At 39.0% G+C, this 18,196-nt stretch overlaps 1 protein-coding gene across 2 annotated transcripts in view; it reads right to left on the reverse strand.

Annotated features, from left to right (window-relative positions):
- Positions 1-18,196, reverse strand: part of RNF128 (ring finger protein 128) — a 99,680-nt gene that overhangs the window by 19,534 nt on the left and 61,950 nt on the right. For both annotated transcript variants that reach the window (XM_067724636.1, XM_067724634.1), the window contains exon 2: positions 14,333-14,580. In XM_067724636.1, coding sequence (XP_067580737.1) covers positions 14,333-14,580 — 248 coding nt within the window. The remainder of the gene's footprint in view (positions 1-14,332; positions 14,581-18,196) is intronic.

Here is an 18,196-nt window from a genome sequence, read left to right on the forward strand (position 1 = left end):
TTTGCTCTGCATCACGTGGGATCTTCCCGGACCAGGGCTCGAACCCGTGTCTCCTGCATTGGCAGGTGGATTCTTAACCACTGCGCCACCAGGGAAGCCCTGGGGAGCTCTTTTAAACAGGTATTTTATATCAATAGACTCTACCCACCTCTCCCCAATCCTAAGAGATACCTGGTCTAAGAATATTTGGCAGAGTAGAAGATTGATTCAAAGCATCTTGGTTTTTCGCCAACTTTCTTAACAGAAGCTTAATGCCATTAGTCTATTCAAAAGCTGGGATGGTTCTAGTCACTGAAGAATTTCAGCTGTATAGTTGTTTTGTTTCTGAGTGACACTTTAAGTGGACTGAAAATGAAGAGTCAGGTCAATTCTTACCCTATATTACAATGTTCAATTTTTAAATTACAGTGAACTCAAAGATATTTTACCTAGTTCATCTGTGAATTTATATCAAACTAAGTAAAATAAATGTTTTAGTCTGGTTATTTGTCACCTGGGTTTTGGTCCCACAGCATTCAGCTTTTAGTTTAACTGAAACCCACATGAATAACACTAGGCACGTAGTCAAACCTAATTACTTGATGGTGGGGGGAGGGAGTGGATTGGGGTATGTAAAAGCAAGAAAAGAGGGTAGATATAAGCAAACTATATTTCCCTGTTCTTAAGTCACCACTTTTTTAAAAAATTTATTTTTGGCTCCGTTGGGTCTTCGTTGCTGTGCACAGGCTTTCTCTAGTTGCGTTGAGTGGGGGCTACTCTTTGTTGCGGTGTGCGGGCTTCTCATTGTGGTGGCTTCTCTTGTTGTGGAGCACGGGCTCTAGGCACGCGGGCTTCAGTAGTTATGGCGCGCGGCTTAGGTGCTCCGCGACATGTGGAATCTTCCCGGCCCAGGGCTTGAACCCAGGTCCCCTGCATTGGCAGGCAGATTCTTAACCACTGCGCCACCAGGAAAGTCCCTCACCACTTTTTTAAAATAAAAATTTTCATAAAAATTTGGCTCGGAATTTATAAAACAGAATACTTAAAATCAAGGATTATAGTAAGAGGATTCTTTTCTTCAGATACATTCCTCTGAACAAAATCAAAGTTTGAGTGATGTGGCTGTTTAGATATATGAGAACTGAGAGAAATCTACTTTTTTCCCCAGCAAAAACCTAGGCATGGAATCACTGTATTGTACACCTGAAACTAATATAATACTGTATGTCAATTATACTTCAATTAAAAAAGATAAAGCCCAAAAAAACCTCTGTATAATATTTGAATGAGAGTATTCCTAAAGGAAAGAGGAGGTGCAGACTATAGAACAGCTTCCCATAAGTCTATGGAACTACAGAAATAGGAGTACAGACCACTTACACAAAGGTGATCCCTGTGAACAGTGTGAGGAAATGCACTGTAAAGAAGAGCAGTCAGAAAAGGGGGAATTTACCCTAGGAGATAGGTTATGACTCAGATTATAGCATTTTTCAAAGAAAGACAATCAAAACCTTTATTAGAGTAAGTGAATATTTTTAAAAATCCCGACAGACCCATTTTAAGAGCTTCCTTTTGTCCAGTGAGAAAGTCAGAGAAAGACTATAAAATCAGGTCCTACTCAGACAAGAATTTGTTTAATCTGCTCTTCTTATACAAGAGCCAAAGCAGTGGTTTTTGTAAAGGGCTCTAAATCTCAAATTCAGGCAGGAACAGATACATACAAATGCACCAACTACAAATATGTATATATTGCTAGTGGTACAGCATGCAGACACCTGGTAAGTCTTCCAGTTAATTTCATATACTAGGACAGTAGAGAAAATTTAATGTAACCAGAAATGTTTCAGATAGTTTTTAGTCATGCTTTAAGTTCAAGGACAAATTTTAAGACATTAATGTAGCTAAGTTCTTCCTCATCTGAGACCACACAGGAGTGCTATCTCTTTGGCAGCAAAGTATAAGGACATGTGTTACATATCTCTGCCCAGGAAGCCAATTTGAGTCTCAGGATCTGAGGCTCAGATGGGGGACTGGTCACTAGATAATTCTGCTAGCAGTTGGCCATGCTGCTCCAAACTCAGGACCCCAACAACAAAACCAGGTGCATATTATTTATCCTGATTGTTGCTCTAGATGTGTATAACAAAATCATCAATCACTAACATAAAGAACACTTTGACTCATTTATTTTGTAACTGAAAGTCTGTACCTTTTAATCTCCCTCAACTATTTCTCTCCTCCCCCCACTGCCCCCCACCTCTGGCAACCACCTGTTTGTTCTCTGTATCTATGACTCTGTTTCTATTTGGTTATGTTTGTTCATTTGTTTTGTTCTTTAGATTCCACATATAAGTGAAATCATACAGTATTTGTCTTTCTCTGCCTGACTTATTTCACTTAGCATAATATCTTCTAGATCCATTCATGTTGTCGCAAATGGTTAAGATTTCATTTTTTATGGCTGAGTAATATTCCATTGTATACAGCGAGATAAAGAGGCACAAGTTTCAGTTACAAAATAAATGAGTCACCGGTATGAAATGCACAGTGTGTGGAATACGGTCAATAATTATGTAATATCTTTTTATGGTAACAAATGACAACTAGACAATCATGGCAATCATTTTCAAATGCATAGAAATATTGAATCACTGTGTTACATACCAGGAACTAACATAGCGTTGTAGGTCAATTATATTTCAAAAACAAACAAACTTGGGACTTCCCTGGCGGTCCAATGGTTAAGACTCCGCGCTTCCACTGCAGGGGGCGCAGGTTCGATCCCTGGTCGGGGAACTAAAATCCCACATGCCGCGTGGCGCAGGCAAAAACCAACCAAACAAACTTACAGAAAAAGAGATCAGATTTGTGACTACCAGAGGTGGATGGTGGGGGAAGGGGGAATTAGATGAAGGTAGTCAAAAGCTACAAACTTGCAATTATAAGATAAGTAAGTACTAGGGATATAATGTACAACATGACAAGTATAATTAACACTGCTATATATTATAAATGAAAGTTATTAAGAGAGTAAATCCTAGGAGTTCTCATCACAAGGGAAAAAATTTTTTTTTCTATTTCTTTAATGTGTATCTACACGAGACGATGGATGTTCCCTAAACCTACTGTGTTAATCATTTCAGGACGTATGTAAGTCAAATCATTGTGTTGTACACCTTAAACTTATACAGTGCTATAAGTCAATTATATCTCAATAAAACTGGAAGAAAACAGAAAAGCAAACAAAACAAAACAAAACAAAGAAAATAAAACCATTTGACGACCACATTCCCAGGGCTGGCCAAGGGCCAAGCATGGTTTCCTTGGAGACTTTCAAGGAGGAAGCAGCTAGATCTACTGTGTTGTCTCTTTCCTTACAATCTATTCTCTCTCTCAATCATGGTCTTTTTAACAACAAAACAGTCATTTTGGGCTTTTACAATTAGTACAGCATTTATATATAAAGTAAGGAAGAACAACATAACCATATCTAATACTTGCAGAAGGCAATGAAGGATGAAAATAGGCTCAAAGAAATAATTCTTCCCATCTATAAGACCATTTAAAACATCTTTATATTGATGTACCAATTTAATTATCTCTTTACTCCCTTGATCTATGGCCACTTGAACTTTGGGATGAACTTGTACAGAGCTATTTAAAGTAATAAACTATATCTAATTCTTCCTCAGGCCAGTCACTCTCCATTGGTATCACATCCTGGGGAGGTTTTAGTTCAGCTTCCCAATACATTTCATTATCATAAGATGTATTTATATAAGGCAGTTGAACCTTACCAACAATACCAGTATTACGCCATATCACAGTATGGTTATGATACAGTTTCATCTGGTTACAAAAGAAGTCAGGAAGTATCACAGAAGTGTTTATTAAATCTTCCTAGAAGAAACTGTTCTTTGCCCACATACCAGATATTATTATGGACAAGTGTTACCACCAGTGGTGATGATTCTGTCATTTCTAGGTTCCATGTTAGCTGAGGACAAAGTCAATCATTTGTCTCAACTCACACTATTATACAGTTTTCCCATTGACTGTCGTGCAGCAAGGCTGTCTCCCTCCCATGGGGAATACATGGGTATCATTCAGTATTATTCCTATTCTTATAACTCATCTTATTTTGGTCCATCCTTTCGGAGAGGTGAGTCAGAGATCAGCAATGTAAGTTACAATTTCACCCAGAAAGTTTATGGCTCTGCATGTGTCTCAAAGATGCTCTTCCTGGGGCTTCCCTGGTGGTGCAGTGGTTGACAGTCTGCCTGCCAATGCAGGGGACACGGGTTCGAGCCCTGGTCTGGGAGGATCCCACATGCCATGGAGCGACTGGGCCCGTGAGCCACAACTACTGAGCCTGCGCGTCTGGAGCCTGTGCTCCACAACAAGAGAGGCCGCAACAGTGAAAGGCCCGCACACCGCGATGAAGAGTGGTCCCCCGCTTGCCACAAACTACGGAAAGCCCTCGCACAGAAACGAAGACCCAACACAGCCAAAAATAAAATAAATAAATAAATTTATTATTTTTTTTAAAAAAGATGCTCTTCCTGAACTTCCATAACTAAAATTGGAAGGTCATTACCCCATGACTACTTGGGTCCCCATTTGGAGTAAAATAGTTAACAGACCCTGTTGTGTCAGAGTATACGCTCTTTCCAAGTGTTGAGTGCTAACATTCTCTAGCATTATGTATTGGGTCTGTGTGACCATATTACTAAGTTTTTATCAGCTTTCCAAGTGGATTCCCATTCTTTTCTCTGCTCTTGGAAGATGATTCCTACCAATCTATTTCAGAGAGTAACTTCTTTTCTTCTGAAAGACAGTTTTCATTAAAAGTAAATTCAGCTTGTTCCATTATATGAAGGCCAGCTTCTCTTTCACCTAGAGCCCTGTTTTGTTTCACTGGCCAATATTTAATCCAACACATACCTTGTTTCCACTGAGTATGGACTGCTTGAGTAAGGTTAAGGTACATGCACTATATCCCAAAAATGCTGGGTGTCTCATGCCAGAGTCAAGTGGATAATGGTGGCTCCCAAACTCAGTTTAGTTTGAGCATGCCAGAAGGTTTTCCATAATCTTCATTATCTTAGGTTAGGGTTGTTCCCAGTGAAGACATGAATCCACCATATAATGCCTAATATGTTATTTTCATTCACAACCCATTGATATTTTTCATCTTGTTTAAAAGCTTTCTATCCACAAAAACAGGGATGATGTGTGTTCTGACACATCATACTACGGAATGTCAGGCATACGACCACTATATGCTGTCCATTATAATTGGGCATTATGGTCATCAAAATTTATGGTTATACATTTATCAGTTTGCCTGACATTATCTACTATGTGTCATAATGGTTCAGAGGGAAGACACTCCTGAACATTCTAATGAATTTTAACAAAGGTAAATTTTCATTACTCAGTTTCAGTATTATTTTTACCAGCAAAATTGGTATAATGCAGTTAAATATTTAGTGCTAGTTATAACTATCATATGCATCAAGCTTTATGTTTTAAAAATAAGAAGTCAGGAAAATTAAATAATATGTAAATGACATTTCAGCACTCTCAAGTATATACAAGCAAAAGCGATTATCAGTCATATATTTAATCCTTTAGTCACCAAAGGATAAACAGATATAACCCATTAAGGAGTGGAAAATGCCCTCTCAAAAGCCTTCTCTAAAAGGTGAGAAGTTTTTTAATTTAATTTTATTTTTTTATACAGCAGGTTCTTATTAGTCATCAATTTTATACACATCAATGTATACATGTCAATCCCAATTGCCCAATTCATCACACCCCCACCCCCACCCCGCCGCCACTTTCCTCTCTTGGTGTCCATACGTTTGTTCTCTACATCTGTGTCTCAATTTCTGCCCTGAAAACCAGTTCATCTGTACCCTTTTTCTAGGTTCCACATATACGCGTTAATATACGATACTTGTTTTTCTCTTTCTGACGTACTTCACCCTGTATGACAGTCTCTAGATCCATCCACATCACTACAAATGACCCAATTTCATTCCTTTTTATGGCTGAGTAATATTCCATTGTATATATGTACCACATCTTCTTTATCCATTCATCTGTCAATGGGCATTTAGGTTGCTTCCATGAGCTGGCTATTGTAAATAGTGCAGCAATGAACATTGGGGTGCATGTGTCTTTTTGAATTATGGTTTTCTCTGGGTATATGCCCAGCAGTGAGATTACTGGATCATTTGGTAATTCTATTTTTAGTTTTTTAAGGAACCTCCATACTGTTCTCCATAGTGGCTGCATCAATTTACATTCCTACCAACAGTGTAAGAGGGTTCCCTTTTCTCCACACCCTCTCCAGCATTTGTTGTTTGTAGATTTTCTGATGATGGCCATTCTAACTGGTGTGAGGTGATACCTCATTGTAGTTTTGATTTGCATTTCTCTAATAATTAGTGATATTGAGCAGCTTTTCATGTGCTTCTTGGCCATCTGTATGTCTTCTTTGGAGAAATGTCTATTTAGGTCTTCTGCCCATTTTTGGATTGGATTGTTTGTTTTTTTAATATTGAGCTGCATGAACTGTTTATACATTTTGGAGATTAATCCTTTGTCCATTGATTCATTTGCAAATATTTTCTCCCACTCTGAGGGTTGTCTTTTCGTCTTGGTTATGGTTTCCTTTGCTGTGCAAAAGCTTTTAAGTTTCATTAGGTCCCACTGGTTTATTTTTGTTTTTATTTCCATTACTCTAGGAGGTGGATCAAAAAAGATCTTGCTGTGATTTATGTCAAACAGTGTTCTTCCTATGTTTCCCTCTAAGAGTTTTATAGTGTCCGGTCTTACATTTAGATCTCTAATGCATTTGAGTTTATTTTTGTGTATGGTGTTAGGGAGTGTTCTAATTTCATTCTTTAACATGTAGCTGTCCAGTTTTCCCAGCACCACTTATTGAAGAGGCTGTCTTTTCTCCATTGTATATCCTTGCCTCCTTTGTCATAGATTAGTTGACCATAGGTGGGTGGGTTTACCTCTGGGCTTTCAATCTTGTTCCATTGATCTATGTGTCTCTTTTTGTGCCACTACCATATTGTCTTGATTGCTGTAGCTTGGTAGTATAGTGTGAAGTCAGGGAGTCTGATTCCTCCAGCTCCGTTTTTCTCCCTCAAGACTGCTTTGGCTATTCGGGGTGTTTTGTGTCTCCATACAAATTTTAAGATTTTTTGTTCTAGTTCCGTAAAAAATGCTATTGGTAATTTGATAGGGATTGCATTGAATCTGTAGATTGCGTTGGATAGTATAATCATTTTCACAATATTGATTCTTCCAATCCAAGAACATGGTATATCTCTCCATCTGTTGGTATCATCTTTAATTTCTTTCATCAGTGTCTTATAGTTTTCTGCATACAGGTCTTTTGTCTCCCTAGGTAGGTTTATTCCTAGGTATTTTATTCTTTTTGTTGCAATGGTAAAAGGGATTGTTTCCTTAACTTCTCTTTCAGATTTTTCATCATTAGTGTATAGGATGCAAGAGATTTCTGTGCATTAATTTTCTATCCTGCAACTTTACCAAATTCATTGATTAGCCCTAGTAGTTTTCTGGTGGCATCTTTAGGATTCTCTATGTATAGTATCATGTCATCTGCACACACTGACAGTTTTGCTTCTTCTTTCCCAATTTGTATTCCTTTTATTTCCTTTTCTTCTCTGATTGCCATGGCTAGGACTTCCAAAACTATGTTGAATAATAGTGGTGAGAGTGGACATCCTTGTCTTGTTCCTGATCTTAGAGGAAATGGTTTCAGTTTTTCACCATTGAGAATGATGTTTGCTGTGGATTTGTCATATATGGCCTTTATTATGTTGAGGTAGGTTCCATGTATGCCCACTTTCTGGAGAGTTTTTATCATAAATCGGTGTTGAATTTGGTCAAAAGCTTTTTCTGCATCTATTTAGATGATCATATGGTTTTTCTTCTTCCATTTGTTAATATGGTGTATCACATTGACTTGCGTATATTGAAGAATCCTTGCATCCCTGGGATAAATCCCACTTGATCATGGTGTATGAGCCTTTTAATGTGTTGTTGGACTCTATTTGCTAGTATTTTGCTGAGGATTTTTCCATCTATATTAACCAGTGACATTGGTCTGTAATTTTCTGTTTTTGTAGTATCTTTGTCTGGTTTTGGTATCAGGGTGATAGTGGCCTCATAGAATGAGTTTGGGAGTGTTCCTCTGAAATTTTTTGGAAGAGTTTGAGAAGGATGGGTGTTAGCTCTCCTCTAAAGGTTTGATAGAATTCACCTGTGAAGCCATTTGGTCCTGGACATTTTTTTTTTTTTTGCGGTACACGGGCCTCTCACTGTTGTGGCCTCTTCCATTGTGGAGCACAGGCTCCAGACGCGCAAGCTCAGCAGCCATGGCTCAAAGGCCTAGCCGCTCCGTGGTATGTGGGATCTTCCCGGACCGGGGCACAAACCCGTGTCCCCTGCATCGCCCAGCGGACTCTCAACCACTGCGCCACCAGGGAAGCCAGGTCCTGGACTTCTGTTTGTTGGAAGATTTTTAATTTCACAATTTCATCACTTGTGATTGGTTTGTTCATAGTTTGTATTTCTTCCTGGTTCAGTCTTGGAAGGTTATACCTTTCTAAGAATTTGTCCGTTTCTTCCAGGTTGTCCATTTTATTGGCATACAGTTGCTTGTAGTAGTCTCTTAGGATGCTTTGTATTTCTGCGGTGTCTGTTGTAACTTCTCCTTTTTCTTTCTAATTTTATTGATTTCTGTCCTCTCTTTTTCTTGATGAGTCTGGCTAATGGTTTATCAATTTTGTTTATCTTTTCGAAGAACCAGCTCATAGTATTATTGATCTTTGCTACAGTTTTCTTAGTTTCTATTTCATTTATTTCTGCTCTGATCTTTATGATTTCTTTCCTTCTGCTAACTTCAGGTTTTGTTTGTTCCTCTTTCTCTAGTTCCTTTCGGTGTAAGGTTAGATTGTTTATTTGAGATTTTTCTTGTTTCTTGAGGTAGGCTTGTATAGCTATAAACTTCCCTCTTAGAACTGCTTTTGCTGCATCCCATAGGTTTTGGATCATCGTGTTTTCATTGTCATTTGTCTCTAGGTATTTTTGATTTCCTCTTTGATTTCTTCAATGATCTCTTGGTTATTTAGTAATGTATTGTTTTGCCTCCATGTGTTTGTGTTTTTTACGTTTGTTTTCCTATAATTCATTTCTAATCTCATAGTGTTGTGGTCAGAAAAGACGCTTGATATGATTTCAATTCTCTTAAATTTACTGAGGCTTGATTTGTGACCCAAGATGTGATCTATCCTGGACAATGTTCCATGCACACTTGAGAAGAAAGTGTAATCTGCTGTTTTTGGGTGGAATGTCCTATAAATATCAATTAAATCTATCTGGTCTATTGTGTCACTTAAAGCTTGTGTTTCCTTATTAATTTTCTGTTTGGATGATCTGTCCATTGGTGTAGGTGAGGTGTTAAAGTCCCCCACTATTATTGTGTTACTGTCAATTTCCTCTTTTAGAGCTGTTAGCAGTTGCCTTATGTATTGAGGTGCTCCGATGTTGGGTGCATATATATTTTAAATTGATATATCTTCTTCTTGGATTGATCCCTTGATCAATATGCAGTGTGCTTCCTTGTCTCTTGTAACATTCTTTATTTTAAAGTCTATTTTATCTGATATGAGTATTGGTACTCCAGCTTTCTTCTGATTTCCATTTGCATGGAATATCTTTTTCCATCCCCTCACTTTCAGTCTGTATGTGTCCCTAGGTCTGAAGTGGGTCTCTTGTAGACAGCATATATATGGGTCTTGTTTTTGTATCCATTCAGCAAGCCTGTGTCTTTTGGTTGGAGCATTTAATCCATTTCTGTTTAAGGTAATTATCGATATGTACGTTCCTATGACCATTTCCTTAATTGTTTTGGGTTTTTTTTTTTTTTGCGGTATGCGGGCCTCTCACTATTGTGGCCTCTCATGCTGCGGAGCACAGGCCTGGGACATGCAGGCTCAGTGGCCATGGCTCACAGGCCCAGGCACTCTGCGGCATGTGGGATCTTCCTGGACCAGGGCACAAACCCGTGTCCCCCGCATCAGCAGGCAGACTCCCAACCAGTGCGCCACCAGGGAAGCCCCTGGGTTTGTTTTTGTAGGTCCTTTTCTTCTCTTGTGTTTCCCACTTAGATAAGTTCCTTTAGCATTTGTTGTAGAGCTGGTTTGGTGGTGCTGAATTCTCTTAGCTTTTGCTTGTCTGTAAAGCTTTTGATTTCTCCATCGAATCTGAATGAGATCCTTGCAGGGTAGAGTAATCTTGGTTGTAGGTTCTTCCCTTTCATCACTTTAAGTATATCATGCCACTCCGTTCTGGCTTGTACAGTTTCTGCTGAGAAATCAGCTGTTAACCTTATGGGAGCTCCCTTGCATGTTATTTGTTGTTTTTCCCTTGCTGCTTTCAATAATTTGTCTTTAATTTTTGCCAATTTGATCACTATGTGTCTTGGCGTGTTTCTCCTTGGGTTTATCCTGTATGGGACTCACTGTGCTTCCTGGACTTGGGTGGCTATTTCCTTTCATATGTTAGGGACGTTTTCAACTATAATCTCTTCAAATATTTTCTCTGGTCCTTTCTCTCTTCTCCTTCTGGCACCCCTATAATGCGAATGTTGTTGTGTTTAATGTTGTCCCAGAGGTCTCGTAGGCTGTCTTCATTTATTTTAATTCTTTTTTTCTTTATTCTGTTCTGCGGCAGTGAATTCCACCCTTCTGCCTTCCAGGTCCCTTATCCATTCTTCTGCCTCAGTTATTCTGCTATTGATTCCTTCTAGTGTAGTTTTCATTTGTTATTGTATTGTTCATCTCTGTTTGTTTGTTCTTTAATTCTTCTAGGTCTTTGTTAAACATTTCTTGCATCTTCTCGATCTTTGCCTCCATTCTTTTTCCGAGGTCCTGGATCATCTTCACTATCATTATTCTGAATTCTTTTTCTGGAAGGTTGCCTATTTCCACTTCTATTAGTTGTTTTTCTGGGGTTTTATCTTGTTCCTTTATCTGGTAGATAGCCCTCTGCCTTTTCATCTTGTCTATCTTTCTGTGAATGTGGTTTTTGTTCCACAGGCTGCAGGATTGTAGTTCTTCCTTCTGCTGTCTGCCCTCTGGTAGATGAGGCTATCTAAGAGGCTTGTGCAAGTTTCCTGATGGGAGGGACTGGTGGTGGGTAGAGCTGACTGTTGCTTTGGTGGGTAGAGCTCAGTAAAACTTTAATCCACTTGACTGCTGATGGGTGGGGCTGGATTCCCTCCCTGTTGGTTGTTTGGCCTGAGGCGACCCAACACTGGAGCCTACCTGGGCTGTTTGGTGGGGCTAGTGGTGGACTCTGGGAGGGCTCACGCCAAGGAGTACTTCCCAGAGCTTCTGCCATCAGTGTCCTTGTCCCCACGGTGAGCCACAGCCACTGCCCACCTCTGCAGGAGACCCTCCAACACTAGCAGGTAGGTCTGGTTCAGTCTCCTATGGGGTCACTGCTCCTTCCCCTGGGTCCCAATACACACACTACTTTGTGTGTGCCCTGGAAGAGTGGAGTCTCTGTTTCCCCCAATCCTGTCTATGTCCTGCAGTCAAATCCCACTAGCATTCAAAGTCTGATTCTCTAGGAATTCCTCCTCCCGTTGCTGGACCCCCAGGTTGGGAAGCTCGATGTGGGGCTCAGAACCTTCACTCCAATGGGTGGACTTCTGTGGTATAGGTGTTCTCCAGTCTGTGAGTCACCCACCCAGCAGTTATGGGATTTGATTTTACTGTGGCTGCGCCCCTCCTACCGTCTCATTGTGGCTTCTCCTTTGTCTTTGGATGTGGGATATCATTTTTGGTGAGTTCCAGTGTCTTTCTGTCGATGATTGTCCAGCAGCTAGTTGTGATTCTGGTGTTCTTACAAGAGGGAGTGAGAGCACGTCCTTCTACTCTGCCACCATGGTTCAGTACTGGTGAGGTGAGAAGTTTTAATGCTATTCTTAACCATGTGTACAGAAGTTGATTTTCTTAAGATATATTATAAACTATGAAATTTACTTGAGTGATGAGACCGGAGTCAAATATCCAATGGAGCTTGTGCAACACCAGACAGTTCTTTATAAACTGTATTACTTGCTTATGGGTTTTAATACCACATTAATAGATTTAATATAGCACTTGGCATACAGAAATACATACCCCACCATGAACACACACAAACCAAACACTCTTGTCACTGTAACTATAAACTTTGAACCAAACACTCTTGTCATTGTAACTATAACATTTGAATAGTTCGTCATACTGGATACCAATTTCTTTTCAACTTCAGAGATAAGATCAGCACTATATACAAATGCCAAATATTAACACAGTGTGAAACTATTGAATGGCCTGGCACAGGAATTTTAAACATCCTTTTGACTACAACTAGTAACGGGCTGAACCTGCCACCAGTGTGATAAGCTGCTTCTCTAAGGAGAAGTACAGAAGTCAATTAACTTTAAACATTGAGATAATCATCACTCATTACCACATGCTGGTGTCTTTACAAAGGTTTTAGAACACGATTTCAATTTTTCATCTGTTCCCAAATTTAATTAACTTTCTTGCCATATAGAAATCCTCACTGCTTCCCTACTCTCAAATAAATTGGGTTCATCTTTGCTTATTCGAGATAGAGTGCATGAAGTGGGCAGAATTTCACTGCCTTTGGAGGAACTTCTCAGTACATATAAAATACAATCTGGCCTCTACTATATGATCAGCTGAAAGCCTTAAATCCCTACTAATCATTCTGGAGAAGCGGCACACCACTCTGCTGTTGTGTTGAGAATTCTCGAGAAGGAGAGGAGGTTAAGAAATGACGGTGGCATGGACCAGGGTAGAAGCAATGGGAGTGGTGAGAAGTAATCGGATTCTGGATATATAATGAAGGTAGAAAACAACAGGACTTGCTGATGGAGGTTACGCGGGAAGTGAGAGAAAGAGAAGAATAAAGAATTTACTCCAAGGCTTCTGGCCTGGGGTGAAGAGAAGTTCTTCTGAAAATGGAAGCAATTAATAGCATGTTTGGGTGTCTACAGCAACAGAAGACAAGGCAGAGGATATCGGGTATAGACACAGATGCAGATAGATGGGTACATGTGGTGGAAGCTTGTGGAAGTACTCTTGATTACTTCAATTTTCTCAGTGGAATAAGATCCAAAATACAAGTTGAGAGTAAAGTTGGAGGACGTGTTGGAGGTTTAAGGAGAAAGGAATATGTATGATTAGTAACCTAGGAAAGGAGAGGAAATTGTTAAGAAAACATGGCCTGATTGTTGGGCAGCAGTAAGCAAACTCACTCTGAGTTTGTGATTATAAATTTAAAAATGAGATTAGCCTGTATAGATGCTAATGTTTGTCTCCTACTTCCGCTAAGCAAAGAACTGGCATAGAGTAGGTGGGAAGTAGGATTTAATCAGGGTTGGGTTTTGACAGCAAGTTAAAAAAGAGAGAGAAGGGCCAAGGAAACTGAAGACATACGCATGGGAGTGGCCATGGAAGTTAAGCTGGGTATGGAAGAGAAGCGAGGATATAAGAGGAATGAGGGGCACTTTAAATGTGGTAGGATCAATGCCACATAACCAGAGGTTCTTCCCTGTTCAGTGATGCTTTGGTATTTTTGTTCTATTATTTCTGTACTTTGTACCTGTTTATACATCAGTTGTTAAAATATGGGAGAGATTATGAATATGTGACTCTGTTTGGAGCCTAGTACTATATGATGCACAATTAGATCTTTAAACTTGCCTACTCATGACATTCAGCCTAGTCTCTTTTCCCAGCCCTGCCCTCAAATGCAAATGCACAATGTACAGGCACACACTTACATGTAAAATAACAGTGATTACCTTTGGGTGGTGACTACAGTTTTGTTGTTGTTGTTATATGGAGTTTTGGGTGAAGGTTTTTTTCCCTTGTACTTTCTAGTTTCTAAATTTTCTATATTGCGTATGAAATGCTTTTGTAATTTAGAAAAAATGTGTAAATGAACATATGTATTTACATCCATATATACTTAAATGCTGGCTGTGCTCCCTAATGAGGTATTAGAAGACTTAACCAGGCAGGATTAAGGCCATAGACAAATTTCAGAAAATAAGAGATCTCAGAGGATAGAAGGTGACATACTTTTAAAAACTACCAGTTTTCACAAAACATATGCATGGATCATTGTCCAGCAAGTGAAGAATATTAAAATGCATGACACTGAATCTACAATTAAAACAGTAAAATATTTTTAAATTGGAAGAAAGGCCATTACAAACCTGCTTCCTGCTTTGAGCTCTCGCATTCCGTAATCTTCGAGCAGAATAAAAGATAAAATAGCCCACAGTTGCTGCCGTAATAATAAAAAAGGACACAGAAACGAAGAAAATTGAATAGTGATTCACCCAAGGTCCATGTTTTTTCCCTACTTCAATGACCATTGTTACTTGTATGCCTCTTTGAATAGACTGTAGAATTTTTGTGCCTTTCAGATTGCCAATCATGATTGCAACAATGTCTCCTGCACCTGTAAAAGAAAAGGAATTCAGTTTTAGTTTGGTAAAGCATTCTTAGTATAAAAATCCAATTGCTAAAATGATTTTAAATGACACTCAATGAAACATAAACATGCTGAGACTTGGTTACTGATCTTAAGGAACTCATAGTTTAGTAAGGAAGCTATGATATACAACAAATACCTCCCCTCCCCTCAGGTTTGCCACCTATAATTCAAAAGTATTGGGTTTGGGACCCAATTTGCCTCTTACATGAAGGCTTTCTTAAAGACAAGTAGTCACCTGGATGGTAGGGGATTCTCCTAGAGAATCTGAGATTTGAGAAAGACAAAACTATTTAACTATATGTTTCCCAATTTATGAAGTGATAGACTATCTCATGAGCTCACTACTAAAATGTATAAGGATCTACATATCAGGATTAGTAATTTGAGACAAATAATGATTACAAGCCCAAATGGACAACCTATATATATGTCCATGTGCCATTTTTCTATATCCTCAAGAGCAATATAAAATTTGTCCAAGATGCTCTAAGGTTTTGCATGGACCTAATCAGGTTAGCAATGAATATAACATGTAAAATTGATAGAAATGTGTTTCTATTCAACCCCAACTAAAGTCAAGTCTGAAATCAGACTAAACTTATTACTTAGTCTAATCATCTATAAGTCTTAGTCTAAAGGCCAAATCTCTATAACATCTCCCACTTTACTGACTTTATAAATCTTATGATAAAAATAAAGAACAGACATTATCTTTCCCAGTGGTGTGTGAATGTTAGATTACTCTCACCATTCCAACGCTTATCACGGTTTATATTCCTTCTAGTTTAAATGACCTGAGACCAATAATCTTTAGGAAGAGAATAGAGTTCTTTGAATGTTAATAGCATTCACACTTTCAGTGGATCAAATCAAGAGTACAAACCTTAAATGGCAATGTATATAGCAGAATTATTATGCAAGTAATCCCTCAAGTTTATGGCCCCCAGTGGCCAAAGTCTACGAAAGATCAAGATCCTCTTCTCACTTGAAGTTACCAATTCAAAAAATATATTCATAGGGTATTATTAAAGATCCTTAAAGTTCCAAAAGACATTATTTTTACATATGACAGCCATTTAGTTAAACCCTTTTATATAACTTTGCTGACTCATTTGCCATTACTCAGTTTGGTAACATTGACGACTCACTCTCTTCCCATTTACATGAGGAAAATCTCAGAAGCAATGGGAAGTGAACGAGGCTGAAATGTCTTCTTTGCATCTCTTTCCTCTATCAGTATATAATGCAAATAGTCCTGAAGAACTGGCTATTTTGCAAGAGAGAGGCTCATTTTTCTCTTTATTTGGGGGCTTTACATTTCTAGCTTTGGCACTAAAAGCACAGAAATTATTTCAATTCTCTTTTGTCACTATTTGGCTTTTCACTACAAGCCATCTATCAGGAAAATTTCTGGCTATAAAGTTTTGATTAACTATATAACCTAGCGTTCATTTCTGATATTGTAACCTGAATAATTTTTGAAAGCATATATCATTCTAAAAATGAGGTTTTGGAATACATGATAATTTTAAAGATTTCTTTTTAAATCACACATGTGTCCTTCTAAATGTTTTTGACTAACAGAAGTAAGTTTTCATTCTTTTAGAAGATATGAGGTGGGTGGCAGGGCTGGATGCTCAGGAACATACTGGCCATTGCGGTCAAGTGGAGATTAAAAAACAAGGATACTAGAGAATGGACTTGAGGATATGGGGAAGGGGAAGGGTAAGCTGTGACAAAGCGAGAGAGAGGCATGGACATATATACACTACCAAACGTAAGGTAGATAGCTAGTGGGAAGCAGCCGCATAGCACAGGGAGATCAGCTCTGTGCTTTGTGACCACCTGGAGGGGTGGGATAGGGAGGGTGGGAGGGAGGGAGACGCAAGAGGGAAGAGACATGGGAACATGTGTATATGTATAACTGATTCACTTTGTTATAAAGCAGAAACAACACACCATTGTAAAGCAATTATACTCCAATAAAGATGTAAAATAAATAAAGTAAAATAAAATAAATTTAGGGTAGGAAAGAGAAAAAATAAAAAACAAGGATAGTCAAGAAATATACATTGTCTACACATAAGGAACAATGCTGTGCCTCAATCGCCCCAATTCATATTCATATATGCTATATGTAGTCCAACTATCTATTGAATTAGCTTTCTAATCATATAAAAGATCTATTTCTAAGCATTATTATATATCTCCTCCTCCTTACACCCTTGCAACTATTTAAAAACTGCTCCCCCTCCACTGTTCCTGATCACACTTAATGGCATCACAACCCTCTGGTCACCGGGTTTAGTAACCTCAGAATCACATTTGAATACTCACTGCTAACCTAGTCTGTCATGTAGATAATACTTCCTTGGCATCTCCCATTATCAGATCCTCTGTTCCATTCCTGCTGCCCTATAATGTAGGCCCTCATAATTTCCTTGCCTGAGCTACTTCAGTAACCTCCTAACTGGTCACTCTAACTCCAATTTTCCCCCTTCCCTTAAAGTTTCATCAGCCTTCCTGGTTGACATTTGTCATCACTTGGTTGGATCATGCCTCTTCCCTACTCAAAAGTCTTTAATGGCTCCTTATTACTCATTAAATTTCTGACTCCTTGGCCTAGCATTTAAAGCCTTACATTATCTGGTCCCAAGCGAACTTTTCCAGTATGATGTACCTCCACTACACCCCCATCTCATGAACACTTAGATCCAGCCACATGGGATCGGCTAGTGTCATTCACTCTTCATAACTTTCCTTTTGCTCATTCTGTTGTCTCAGCCTAAAATGCTCTACATCTGCTCTGACACTCCCCCTTCCTTCTCTGCCTGTCTATGTGTTACTCAAGTCCCAGCTCAAATGCTGCCTCCTGTGTTATTTTCCCGAGTTCCAAGTGAGAATGTAAATGCTCCCTCTTTGCTCCTCTGTTACCCCCTCTCTAAAGAACATTTTAAGGGCAGAGACTGTCTTAATTAACTACAGTAACGCCTTCCTTTATCTGGTATTGTCAGAGAATTAGGTATTCCATATAAGTTAAATTCCCAAGTAACAAAAAGTTTTACACAAATACTTAATTTCAACAATTTTGAACGGACATTTTAAAAAGGCATCCGTACAGCCCTATTTTCCTAACTAGGATATACTGATTATGATTTACTATTGATAGTGGATCATCTTTGTAAGCCATTATTTAATACAGTAGTTAGGTTATTTGTCCCCAAACTGTTATGATTTTTCACCAAAGTCACAGACTTGGAGAGCTGGAATGGACCTTAGATATCATCCAGTCTGACTCTTTTTTTAAAAATTTATTTATTTATTTATTTATTTATTGGCTGTGTTGGGTCTTCGTTGCTGTGCGCGGGCTTTCTCTAGTTGCGGCGAGCAGGGGCTACTCTTTGTTGCAGCGCGTGGGCTTCTCTTGTTGCGGAGCACGGACTCTAGGCGCGTGGGCTTCAGTAGTTGTGGCACGCAGGCTCTAGAGCTCAGGCTTAGTAGTTGTGGCACAGGGGCTTAGTTGCTCTGCGGCATGTGGGATCTTTCTGGACCAGGGCTCGAACTCGTGTCCCCTGCATTG

The sequence above is a fragment of the Pseudorca crassidens genome, chromosome X, assembly GCF_039906515.1.
Source record: "Pseudorca crassidens isolate mPseCra1 chromosome X, mPseCra1.hap1, whole genome shotgun sequence".
Classification (NCBI taxonomy): domain Eukaryota; kingdom Metazoa; phylum Chordata; class Mammalia; order Artiodactyla; family Delphinidae; genus Pseudorca; species Pseudorca crassidens.